The sequence below is a fragment of the Pleurodeles waltl genome, chromosome 3_1, assembly GCF_031143425.1.
Source record: "Pleurodeles waltl isolate 20211129_DDA chromosome 3_1, aPleWal1.hap1.20221129, whole genome shotgun sequence".
In the NCBI taxonomy this organism is placed as follows: domain Eukaryota; kingdom Metazoa; phylum Chordata; class Amphibia; order Caudata; family Salamandridae; genus Pleurodeles; species Pleurodeles waltl.
The window spans coordinates 1,209,424,281-1,209,437,488 of record NC_090440.1 but is presented as its reverse complement, the minus strand read 5'-3'; the positions used below and the strand labels follow the sequence as shown (position 1 = coordinate 1,209,437,488).

At 47.6% G+C, this 13,208-nt stretch overlaps 1 protein-coding gene across 1 annotated transcript in view; it reads left to right on the top strand.

The window, feature by feature from the left end:
* Positions 1-13,208, top strand: part of SRPRA (SRP receptor subunit alpha) — a 704,571-nt gene that overhangs the window by 221,907 nt on the left and 469,456 nt on the right. Inside the window, exon 9 of the mRNA XM_069224516.1 lies at positions 1,085-1,171. Coding sequence (XP_069080617.1) covers positions 1,085-1,171 — 87 coding nt within the window. The remainder of the gene's footprint in view (positions 1-1,084; positions 1,172-13,208) is intronic.

The window sequence follows — 13,208 nt, the reverse complement described above, 5'->3', positions numbered from 1 at the left end:
TAGTGTGCCTGTGTTAGGTGAGGGGTCCCTTAGGGTGGCACAACACATGCTACAGCCCTTAGGGACCTTCCCTGGTCACAGGGCCCTTGGTGCCACTGGTACCTTTTACAAGGGACTTATCTGTGTGCCAGGAGTGTGCCAATTGTGGAAACAATGGTAAATTTTTAGTGAAAGAACGCTGGTGCCTGGTTAGTAGGGACCTAGCACACTTCCCAGTCAAGTCAGCATCAATATCAGCAAAACGTGGGGGGTAACTGCAACAAGGATCCATTTTCCTACAAGGACCCTTAGAAAGAGGTCATGTTTCTTTCTTAGCTGTCTGTCCTTTACCTCACTCCACACTACCCCGTCCTTCCCTTACAGTCTGAAACGACTCAAGGCCTGCATTAACCAGGAATAGTTGTGTTTCAACAATACATTTGGGAGCTGTTCTGGTACATTTGAAAAAGCTTGTGAAGGTAGTTCCCAATAGGTCCCACCTATTTTGACCTCTTGATTTGTTAGTCTCCAATCTCATTGTTCCTTTAACTTTTCTGTAAATGCTTTTGTTACTTAGTCTGCCTTCCAGTTTGAAAAATTATTGCTAACTCTAAAACAAGAAATGGTACCCTTAATCCTAGTAAATGTCAAAAGCAGTTATGTATCACAGTAAATGTTGGCACTAAACTTTTTCATTATAGTGAGTGGGTGGTAAAATAAAATGCCACTATATGCCTTCCTCCAGAAATACAGCCGAATACTGGGCTTGCCCAATGTCATTTATATTTTCTGTTTCAAACTTTGAAGGCAGTTGACTGCATGGAGAAAAGACTAATCTACTAAAAAGTTTGTAGAAAATATGTAAATATATATAATCTGAAAAGCTTTTGATTCCTAAATGTAATACAAATTAAAAACATTGAGAGGCAAAAGTGTGTTATTTTGAGCTTTGCTATCTGTTTAAACCCATCGTTAATCATTGTTCTAGTAGGTAAGTAGTGTCTTTTTCTGTTGTACACAGCACAACTAAAAATAATTATGATATGTAAACATTTAATCAGCGATAGTTGTGATTTGCTGGTTAATCAACTTTGCTTTTCCAAAGCCAAGAATGTTGCAGCCGACATCGCTGTCCAGCTCTGCGAATCTGTGGCTAAGAAACTTGAAGGCAAAGTGATGGGAACATTCAGCAGTAAGTGACATGTTTTTAAAAAGATAAATGTAACTACTGGATGATAGTTTGACTGGCAGAATATCTATGGTGAAGCAGAACTGCAGATATTAAGCAGCCAGTGACTGGGGCGTCGTGTGGGTGACAAAGTCCTAGAATTTAGGCCACAATCTACACTTTTTACTTATGTTCTGAATATTTTGCTCCCCTAATTGATAGGTCTATCTGTTGTACAAAATGTGTATTCTAACAGTGATTACGAAAGCCCGCATGGAGTATTCAACTTTCCCCTTTATTTAGTATATCTTCAAATTGTTTGCTGTAGATGGTTAAGTTGTGGATAATGCATCTTGCTCTGAACTCCCTATTGGTTCATACTGGCACTTAATTCTTTATCGAAAATTGATTGAGGGCTGTACCAATATTTATGGGCAGCAGACAGAAACTGAATTTTAAATTAAGTTGTTGATGGCGCTGGTCAGGCTTCGGTGTGGCAGTTGTTTTAGAGGACATGATGCAGGTTTTTTCTGATTGAATGATTCAACTTAGTGTTTTGGGAACTTTCTTCAGATTCCCCAAGCAATCAGAGGTTACTGGACTTCAATCTAACAAAAAGAGCCTTTTACATCTCAAGACATTACCTTAATTTGGACGCAAAACCAGTCATCAATTATATATCCCTTTAATGTAGAGAGGACAAAAGGTCCAGGGAAGGTCACAAGTGTAGGAAGCTGGCCTGATGTGTGGTGGGTACCTAAGGTACTTGCACCTTATACCAGGTCCAGATATCCCCTCTTAGTGAAGTGTATGCAGTGTCTAGAAGCCAGGCTCTCTAGAGGTAGCTGTGGATGAGCAGCCAAGGCTTATCTAGGACACATGCAAAGCTCATGCAATACCACTGTAGTCACACAGCATTTACACAACTGAAAGAAAACAGTTGTACATAATAAAGGTACTTTATGTTCGATGGCATCTGTCGCTGTAGATACGCATGTTCTGCAATAGCTCGCCATCTGGTGTTGGGCCGGAGTGTTACAAGTTGTTTTTCTTCGAAGAAGTCTTTCGAGTCACGGGACCGAGTGACTCCTCCTTTTGTCTCCATTGCGCATGGGCGTCGACTCCATCTTCGATTGTTTTTTTTCCGCCATCGGGTTCGGACGTGTTCCTGTCGCTCCGAGTTTCGGAACGGAAGATTAGCTAATTTCGGAAGATTTTCGTCGGTATTGTTGCGTTCGGGATCGGCGTACTTAGATTCCACACCGCATCGAAGATCGAAGAGCTCCGGTGCCCTTCGGAGTAGTTTTTCGATCCTCCGTCGGGGCCTGGTCGGCCCGACCGCGTGCTGAAGAACGCCGATGGAACGGACCCCGTTCCGTTTCTGCCCCAAATGCCACAATAAATACCCCTACACAGACCAACACTTGGTCTGCAACCTGTGCCTGTCACCTGAGCACAGCGAATACACCTGCGAGGCCTGTCGTGCGTTCCGGTCCCGAAAAACACTCCGAGACCGTCGAGCCAGAAGACTGCAGATGGCGTCCGCACCGACAGCCCAACGGGAGTTCGAGGAACAGGAAGAGGAAGGTACCTTCTCGATCCAAGACTCAGACTCCGAAGGATTCGACGATACACAAACCGTGAGTAAGACGTCGAAATCCACTCAGAGGAACATTTACAAGGCCCAGGGGACGCCACTGCCACCAGGCCATGGCTCGACCCATAAATTCGGTGACCGACCGTCGGCACCGAAAAAGGCCCAAACAGTGCCGAGATCGTCCGACTCCGGTCGAGACACCGGCACTCAGCCTTCTCAGGACCGAGAAAGTGCTGGAGACAAGCCTCGACACCGAGATGCCGGTGTGGACACGGCTCGACGCCGAGACAGCGGCACCGAAACAGATCGACGCCGAGAGGTTTCGGCCCCGAAAAAGAAAAAAGTCACCTCGGAGCCGAAAAAACACGCAGACAGGGTTTCGATGCCGAAACAAACTGCAAGCGACCCAGCTTCAGGCTCTTATACAGAAGAGCACTCGCTAACCTCCCAAATGCAAAAGCATAGGTTTGAGGAAGAGCTACAAGCAACTGATGTGGACCATACGCAAAAGCGTATATTCATACAGCAGGGGACAGGGAAAATAAGCACCCTTCCCCCCATTAGGAGAAAGAGAAGGTTGGAGTTCCAGACTGAACAGACACCACAACCGAAAGTGGTGAAAAGAGTTACCCCACCACCCTCTCCTCCGCCCGTGATTAACGTCTCACCAGCACAAACTCCATCACACTCCCCAGCTCACACCACCATGAGCCAGGGTGACCAAGATCAGGACGCATGGGACCTATACGACGCCCCAGTGTCAGATAACAGTCCGGAGGCATACCCTACAAAGCCATCTCCACCAGAAGACAGCACCGCGTATTCTCAAGTGGTGGCTAGAGCAGCACAATTTCACAACGTAAGCCTCCACTCAGAACTGGTCGAGGATGATTTCTTATTCAACACACTCTCCTCCACCCACAGCTCATACCAAAGTCTGCCTATGCTCCCTGGTATGCTCCGGCACGCAAAAGACATCTTTAAGGAGCCGGTCAAAAGTAGGGCAATCACACCAAGGGTGGAAAAAAAGTATAAGGCGCCTCCTACAGACCCGGCTTTCATCACTACACAGCTGCCACCAGACTCTGTCGTTGTAGGAGCAGCTAGGAAAAGGGCCAACTCTCACACATCTGGAGATGCACCACCCCCAGATAAAGAAAGCCGCAAGTTCGATGCAGCTGGTAAAAGAGTCGCAGCACAAGCTGCAAACCAGTGGCGCATCGCGAACTCCCAGGCACTACTTGCGCGCTATGACAGAGCCCACTGGGACGAGATGCAACATCTCATTGAACATCTGCCCAAGGACTTACAAAATAGGGCAAAACAAGTGGTTGAGGAGGGACAGACCATCTCCAACAACCAGATACGCTCCTCCATGGACGCTGCAGATACAGCTGCACGGACAATTAATACATCTGTAACTATCAGAAGGCATGCATGGCTCCGAACGTCTGGATTTAAACCAGAGATTCAACAAGCAGTTCTCAATATGCCTTTTTATGCCTTTTAATGAAAAAGAACTGTTCGGTCCAGAAGTGGACACAGCGATTGAGAAACTCAAAAAAGACACGGACACTGCCAAAGCCATGGGCGCACTCTACTCCCCGCAGAGCAGAGGGAATTACAGCACATTCCGTAAAACGCCCTTTCGAGGGGGGTTTCGGGGTCAAAGCACACAAGCCAGCACCTCACAAGCCACACCGTCCAGTTACCAGGGACAGTATAGAGGAGGTTTTCGGGGACAATATAGAGGAGGGCAATTCCCTAGAAATAGAGGAAGATTTCAAAGCCCCAAAACCACTACTACTAAACAGTGACTCACATGTCACTCACCCCCTCCACACAACACCAGTGGGGGGAAGAATAGGTCATTATTACAAAGCATGGGAGGAAATCACTATAGACACTTGGGTTCTAGCAATTATCCAACATGGTTATTGCATAGAATTTCTACAATTCCCTCCAAACATACCACCAAGAGCACAAAATTTAACAACACACCATTCCAATCTCCTGGAGATAGAAGTGCAGGCACTATTGCAAAAGAATGCAATCGAATTAGTGCCAAACACACAAATAAACACAGGAGTTTACTCACTGTACTTTCTGATACCAAAGAAGGACAAAACACTGAGACCAATCCTAGACCTCAGAGTAGTGAACACTTTCATCAAATCAGACCACTTCCACATGGTCACACTACAAGAAGTATTGCCATTGCTAAAACTACACGACTACATGGCAACTTTAGACCTCAAGGATGCTTATTTCCATATACCAATACACCCATCGCACAGGAAATACCTAAGGTTTGTATTCAAAGGAATACATTACCAATTCAAAGTACTGCCTTTCGGATTAACAACCGCACCAAGAGTCTTTACCAAATGTCTAGCGGTAGTCGCTGCACACATAAGAAGGCAGCAAATACATGTGTTCCCATATTTGGACGACTGGCTAATCAAGGCCCATTTGTTCATACAGTGCTCAAATCACACAAATCAGATCATACAAACCCTCTTCAAACTCGGGTTCACCGTCAACTTTACAAAATCCAACATTCTGCCGCGCAAGGTACAACAATACCTAGGAGCCATAATAGACACATCAAAAGGAGTGGCCACTCCAAGTCCACAAAGAATTCTAAATTTCAACACCATCATACAACGCATGTATCCAACACAAAAGATACAAGCAAAGATGGTATTACAACTCCTAGGCATGATGTCTTCATGCATAGCCATTGTCCCAAACGCAAGACTGCACATGAGGCCCTTACAACAATGCCTAGCATCACAGTGGTCTCAAGCACAGGGTCACCTTCTAGATCTGGTGTTAATAGACCGCCAAACTTACCTCTCGCTTCTGTGGTGGAACAACATAAATTTAAACAAGGGGCGGCCTTTCCAAGACCCAGTGCCACAATACGTAATAACAACAGATGCTTCCATGACAGGGTGGGGAGCACACCTCGATCAACACAGCATACAAGGACAATGGAACGTACATCAAACAAGACTGCATATCAATCACCTAGAACTTCTTTGTTTTTCAAGCACTAAAAGCTTTCCAACCAATAATAGTTCACAAATACATTCTCGTCAAAACAGACAACATGACAACAATGTATTATCTAAACAAGCAGGGGGGGACGCACTCCACGCAGTTAAGCCTGCTAGCACAAAAGATTTGGCATTGGGCAATTCACAACCAAATTCGCCTAATAGCACAGTTTATACCAGGGATCCAAAATCAACTCGCAGACAATCTCTCTCGAGATCACCAACAGGTCCACGAATGGGAAATTCACCCCCAAATTCTGAACACTTATTTCAAACTCTGGGGAACACCTCAGATAGACTTGTTTGCGACAAGGGAGAATGCAAAATGCCAAAACTTCGCATCCAGATACCCACACAAACAATCCCAAGGCAATGCCCTATGGATGAACTGGTCAGGGATATTTGCTTACGCTTTTCCTCCTCTCCCTCTCCTTCCTTACCTGGTAAACAAACTCAGTCAAAGCAAACTCAAACTCATATTAATAGCACCAACTTGGGCAAGGCAACCCTGGTACACAACGCTGCTAGACCTATCAGTGGTACCCTGCATCAAATTGCCCAACAGGCCAGATCTGTTGACACAGCACAACCAAAAGATCAGACACCCAGATCCAGCATCGCTGAATCTAGCAATCTGGCTCCTGAAATCCTAGAATTCGGGCACTTACAACTTACCCAAGAATGTATGGAAGTCATAAAACAAGCCAGAAGGCCATCCACCAGGCACTGCTATGCAAGTAAATGGAAGAGGTTTGTTTGCTACTGCCATATTAATCAAATACAACCATTACACACAACTCCAGAACATGTAGTGGGTTACTTGCTTCACTTACAAAAATCTAACCTAGCTTTCTCTTCCATTAAAATACACCTTGCAGCAATATCTGCATACTTGCAGACTACCTATTCAACTTCCCTATATAAGATACCAGTCATTAAAGCATTCATGGAGGGCCTTAGGAGAATTATACCACCAAGAACACTACCTGTTCCTTCATGGAACCTTAATGTTGTCCTAACTAGACTTATGGGTCCACCTTTTGAACCCATGCACTCCTGCGACATACAGTTCCTAACCTGGAAGGTGGCATTTCTTATCGCCATTACTTCCCTAAGAAGAGTAAGCGAGATTCAGGCGTTTACAATACAGGAACCTTTTATACAACTACACAAAAATAAAGTCGTCCTAAGGACCAATCCTAAATTTTTGCCAAAGGTTATTTCACTGTTCCATCTAAATCAAACAGTGGAACTTCCAGTGTTCTTTCCACAGCCAGATACCGTAGCTGAAAGGGCACTACATACATTAGATGTCAAAAGAGCATTGATGTATTACATTGACAGAACAAAAAACATCAGAAAGACTAAACAACTCTTTATTGCATTTCAAAAACCTCATGCAGGAAACCCAATTTCAAAACAAGGTATAGCCAGATGGATAGTTAAATGCATCCAAATCTGCTACCTTAAAGCTAAACGACAGCTGCCCATTACACCAAGGGCACACTCAACCAGAAAAAAAGGTGCTACCATGGCCTTTCTAGGAAACATCCCAATGCAAGAAATATGTAAGGCAGCCACATGGTCTACGCCTCACACATTCACCAAGCACTACTGTGTAGACGTGTTATCCGCACAACAAGCCACAGTAGGTCAAGCCGTATTAAGAACATTATTTCAGACTACTTCCACTCCTACAGGCTGATCCACCGCTTTTGGGGAAATAACTGCTTACTAGTCTATGCAGAACATGCGTATCTACAGCGACAGATGCCATCGAACTGAAAATGTCACTTACCCAGTGTACATCTGTTCGTGGCATCAGTCGCAGTAGATTCGCATGTGCCCACCCGCCTCCCCGGGAGCCTGTAGCAGTTTGGAAGTTACCTTCAATTATTTATATATGTATCATCTCAACCTTAAATAGGTGCATACTTAGTCACTCCATTGCATGGGCACTATTACTACAATTCAACTCCTACCTCACCCTCTGCGGGGAAAAACAATCGAAGATGGAGTCGACGCCCATGCGCAATGGAGACAAAAGGAGGAGTCACTCGGTCCCGTGACTCGAAAGACTTCTTCGAAGAAAAACAACTTGTAACACTCCGGCCCAACACCAGATGGCGAGCTATTGCAGAACATGCGAATCTACTGCGACTGATGCCACGAACAGATGTACACTGGGTAAGTGACATTTTCATTTTGGAACACAATACCACAAAATACTAGCAGGGCAATCCTCCAATAGGAGGTACGTACCACACTAAGTATATACACTAGTAGTCAGATATAGGCATAGGAAATGTTAGAAAACAGTGCAAATAGTAATAGGTAATAGTGACCCTAGGGGGGAGCCCAAACCATATACTAAACAAAATGGAAAGCCAACACAGGACCCCAGTGGAATGTGTAGAGGGGAGCTGGATGTACTAGGAAACCAGAGGTAAGAAACACAATACCCCCTAGCAAGCAGGAGTAAATCACTGGATTGTCCCCAAACCAGCCAAAAGGAAGAAAAAGAAGACACCCAGTCAAGACTGCAAGAAACCAGCGGTGGATTCCTGAAGAAGACCTGTGGAGAGAGAGGACCAAGTTTAAAAATCACAGTAGAGTCCAGGAGGAGTAGGAGCTACTTACCCACCCATCTGTACTTGGTCGACGGTGAGGAAGAACAGGCCAGCACTGCAGCCCTGGAGCCGGAGAACAGTTCCTGATGGATGCAGAAGATGTCCCACGCTGGAGTGAAGATTGGTAACGGGTGTCTGTGCAGGAATTTCACCAACAAGCCTTGGCAAAAGCAAACTCTGTGTTAGTGGAAAAGTGATGCTGCCATGAACCAGCAAGGCCCGGGAGAACTCAACCCAGGAGGAGGAGTCACAGGGGACCCTCAGCGTCTCAGAGTCGACAGAAGCAGAGGAAGCACCCACAGGAGTCCTACAGGACGGGGATACCGAAGTCGAACAAGGAGCCCATGCAGCACTACAGAAAGGGATCCCACGCTGCAGGAGAGCCACACAGAAGGTGGAGTGTCGCAGGAAGGAGTGCTGGGGACTTGAGCTTCACGTTGCCTGAAGATCCCTTGGAGAAGATGCAAACAAGCCTTGGCAGCTGCACAGCGAGTACTGTCCTGCGTGGGAAGGCAAGGGCTTACCTCCACCAAAGATGGACAGATGGCAGAGAGGACCAAGAGGACTACTCCAGGCCACCAACTGTGATGCAGGATCCACACAGCTCAAGATGAGGAGAGATCCACACAGCCGGTCGTTGCTGCAGCAGGTGCCTGTGGATGCAGGGGAGTGACTCCTTCAGTCCAAGGGAGATTCCTTCTTGCGCAGGCTGAAGAGTTGCTCTCTTCTGAGGATGCACCACCAGTGAAAGGTTGCAAACCTGGCAGGAGCTGTGGAAACAAAGTTGCAGTAGAGTCTTCTTCATTGATTGTCCGTTCCTGGAGGGTCCAGTCGCAATTCCAGTTGCCAGAAGTCAAAGTAGATGTTGCAGAGAAATCTTGGTGGAGTCTTGCAAGTCGAATCTGAGGACCCACCCAAGAGAGAGACCCTAAATAGCCCAGAATGGGGGATTGGTCACCGAGCCATGTAAGCACCTATCAGGAGGTGGGACTGTAGTCACCTGCCTGGCCTGACCACTCAGATGCTTCCAGAGTTCCCTGCCAACCTTGGAAACAAGATGGCAGAACCCAGGGACCCTTTGGAGGAGCTCTAAGCACCACCCTGCGAGTGGTGATGGACAGGGGAGTGGTCACTTCCCTTTTCATCGTCCAGTTTTGCTCCAAAGCAGGGACTCAGGGTCCCCTAAATGGTGAGGACGGGTTTATGCACGGAGGGCACCAAATGTGCCCTTCAAAGCATACCAGTGTCTTGGGGAGGCTACCCCTCCCATGCCTGGAACACCTATTTCCAAAGGGAGAGGGTGTTACCTACCTCTCCCAAAGAAAATCCTTTGTTCTGCCTTCCTGGGCTTGATCAGATCAAGCAGTAGGAGGGCAGAAACTGGTCTGAGGGGTGGCAGCAGCTTGGGCTGCCCGGGCCCCTAAGGACCCCCCCAGAGTGCATGGAATCAAACTTCAAATACTGAAACAGTATTGGGGTATGATTCTGACATCCTTGATACCAGACATGACTAGGTTTGGAGTTAGCATTATGTAGCTGGACATAGGTAGTGACTTATGTCCAGTACACGCGTAAAATGGTGTCCCTGCCCTCAAAAAGTCTGGGGAAATGGATCTGGAGTTTGTGGGGGGCATCCTGCCCTCTGGGCTGAGAGGGTGTAAGGAAATGTCTCCTTGGCATGGTTACCCCCTGAATTTTTGCCTTTGCTCATGCTAAGTTTTGATTTGAAAGTGTGCTGAGGCCTGCTAACCAAGACTCAGCACCAGTGTTCTTTCACTAACCTGTACTTTTGTTTCCACAATTGGCACACTCTGGCATCCAGGTAAGTCCCTTGTAACTGGTACTCCTGGTACCAAGGGCCCTGATGCCAGGGAAGGTCTCTAAGGGCTGCAGCATGTCTTATGCCACCCTAGGGACCCCTCACTCAGCACAGACACACTGCTTGCCAGCTTGTGTGTGCTGGTGAGGACAAAACGAGTAAGTCGACATGGCACTCCCCTCAGGGTGCCATGCCAACCTCACACGCCTATGCAGTATAGATAATTCACCCCTCTAGCAGGCCTTACAGCCCTAAGGCAGGGTGCACTATACCATAGGTGAGGGCACCAGTGCATGAGCACTGTGCCCCTACAGTGTCTAAGCAAAACCTTAGACATTGTAAGTGCAGGGTAGCCATAAGAGTATATGGTCTGGGAGTCTGTCATGCACAAACTCCACAGCACCATAATGGCTACACTGAAAACTGGGAAGTTTGGTATCAAGCTTCTCAGCACAATAAATGCACACTGATGCCAGTGTACATTTTATTGTAACATACACCCCAGAGGGCCCCTTAGAGGTGCCCCCTGAAACCTTAACCAACTACCCGTGTAGGCTGACTGGTTTTAGCAGCCTGCCACAGTCGAGACATGTTGCTGGCCACATGGGGAGAGTGCCTTTGTCACTCTGTGGCTAGGAACAAAGCCTGTACTGGGTGGAGATGCTTATCACCTCCCCCTTGCAGGAACTGTAACACCTCAAAGGCTCACCCCCTTTGTTACAGCACCCCAGGGCATTCCAGCTAGTGGAGTTGCCCACCCCCTCCGGCCACGGCCCCACTTTTGGCGGCAAGGCCGGAGGAGATAATGAGAAAAACAAGGAGGAGTCACTGGCCAGTCAGGACCGCCCCTAAGGCAACCTGAGCTGAGGTGGCTCTGACTTTTAGAAATCCTCCATCTTGCAGATGGAGGATTCCCCCAATAGGGATAGGAATTTGACCCCCTCCCCTTAGGAGGAGGCACAAAGAGGGTGTAGCCACCCTCAGGGCTAGTAGCCATTGGCTACTGCCCTCCCAGACCTAAACACACCCCTACATTCTGTATTTAAGGGCTCCCCAGAACCTAGGAACTCAGATTCCTGCAACCTAAGAAGAAGAGGACTGCTAAGCTGAAAAATCCTGCAGAGAAGACTGAGACACCAACTGCTTTGGCCCCAGCTCTACCGGCCAGTCTCTCCCCCCCCCCCCTAAAGACACTGCTCCAGTGACGCTTTCCCCAGGGACGAGCGACCTCTGAATCCTCAGAGGACTGCCCTGCTCTAGAAGGACCAAGAACTCCTGAGGACAGCGGCTCTGTTCATCCAAGACTGCAACTTTGTTACAAAGGAGCAACTTTAAAACAACCTACGTTTCCCGCTGGAAGCCTGAGACTTGCTACTCTGCACCAGACGCCCCCGGCTCTACTTGTGGAGAACAAACACTTCAGGGAGGACTCCCCGGCGACTGCGAGACCGTGAGTAGCCAGAGTTGTCCCCCCTGACCCCCACAGCGACGCCTGCGGAGGGAATCCCGAGGCTCCCCCTGACCGCGACTGCCTGTTCCTCAGATCCCGACGCCTGGAAAAGACTCTGCACCCGCAGCCCCCAGGACCTGAAGGATCCGAACTCCAGTGCAGGAGTGACCCCCAGGAGGCCCTCTTCCCTTGCCCAGGTGGTGGCTACCCGAAGAGCCCCCCCCCCCCCCCTTGCCTGCCTGCATCGCTGAAGAGACCCCTTGGTCTCCCATTGCTTTCTATTGAAAACCCGATGCGTGTTTGCACACTGCACCCGGCCGCCCCCGTGCTGCTGAGGGTGTACTTTCTGTGCTAACTTGTGTCCCCCCTGGTCTGCCCTCTGAAGACGCGGGTACTTACCTGCTGGCAGACTGGAACCGGGAGCACCCCCTTCTCCATTGAAGCCTATATGTTTTGGGCACCACTTTGACCTCTGCACCTGACCGGCCCTGAGCTGCTGGTGTGGTAACTTTGGGGTTGCTCTGAACCCCCAACGGTGGGCTACCTTGGACCCAAACTTGAACCCCGTAGGTGGTTTACTTACCTGCAAAAACTAACAAACTCTTACTCCCCCCAGGAACTGTTGAAAATTGCACTGTCTAGTTTTAAAATAGCTATATGTGATTTATGTGAAAACTGTATATGCTATTTTGCTAATTCAAAATTCCTAAAGTACCTACCTGCAATACCTTTCATTTAAAGTATTACATGTAAATCTTGAACCTGTGGTTCTTAAAATAAACTAAGAAAATATATTTTTCTATCCAAAAACCTATTGGCCTGGAATTGTCTTAGAGTGTGTTCCTCATTTATTACTTGTGTATGTACAACAAATGCTTAACACTACTCCTTTGATAAGCCTACTGCTCGACCACACTACCACAAAATAGAGCATTAGTATTATCTCTTTTTACCACTATATTACCTCTAAGGGGAACCCTTGGACTCTGTGCATATTATTCCTTACTTTGAAATAGTGCATACAGAGCCAACTTCCTACAGAGAGGGCCTGCTATAGGAGTGACTAACAGTGACCTGATAGTGAAAGGGTGCATAATAGGGACTCACATGGGGGTGCCAGTAGGCCAAATGTGGGGTGAAAAATGGTACAAGCAACCAAGTTTAAAGGAGATAGCATGATCACTGGGGTCCTGGTTAGCAGGGTCCCAGTTAACACAGTCAAACACACAGGCAAACTGACCAAAAAGTGGGGGTAAACATGTTAGAAAGAGGCTGCTTTCCCACAAAACAAACCCCCTCTCCACAAACAAAGGACAGTAAGGCTAACCTTGGCCAGTTGAGCTCTATTGTCTAAGTGGTGGTAAGTGGAGAGTAGCTTTGCAGTAGAGTAGTTACTCCCATTATCATTCATTATGTGGCCCCCTCCCTGTGGGGAGGGGAAATGGACCACCCTGTTTGGTAACTTTTCCCAGAAGAGTTCCTGATGGACGCAGAAGATGTCCC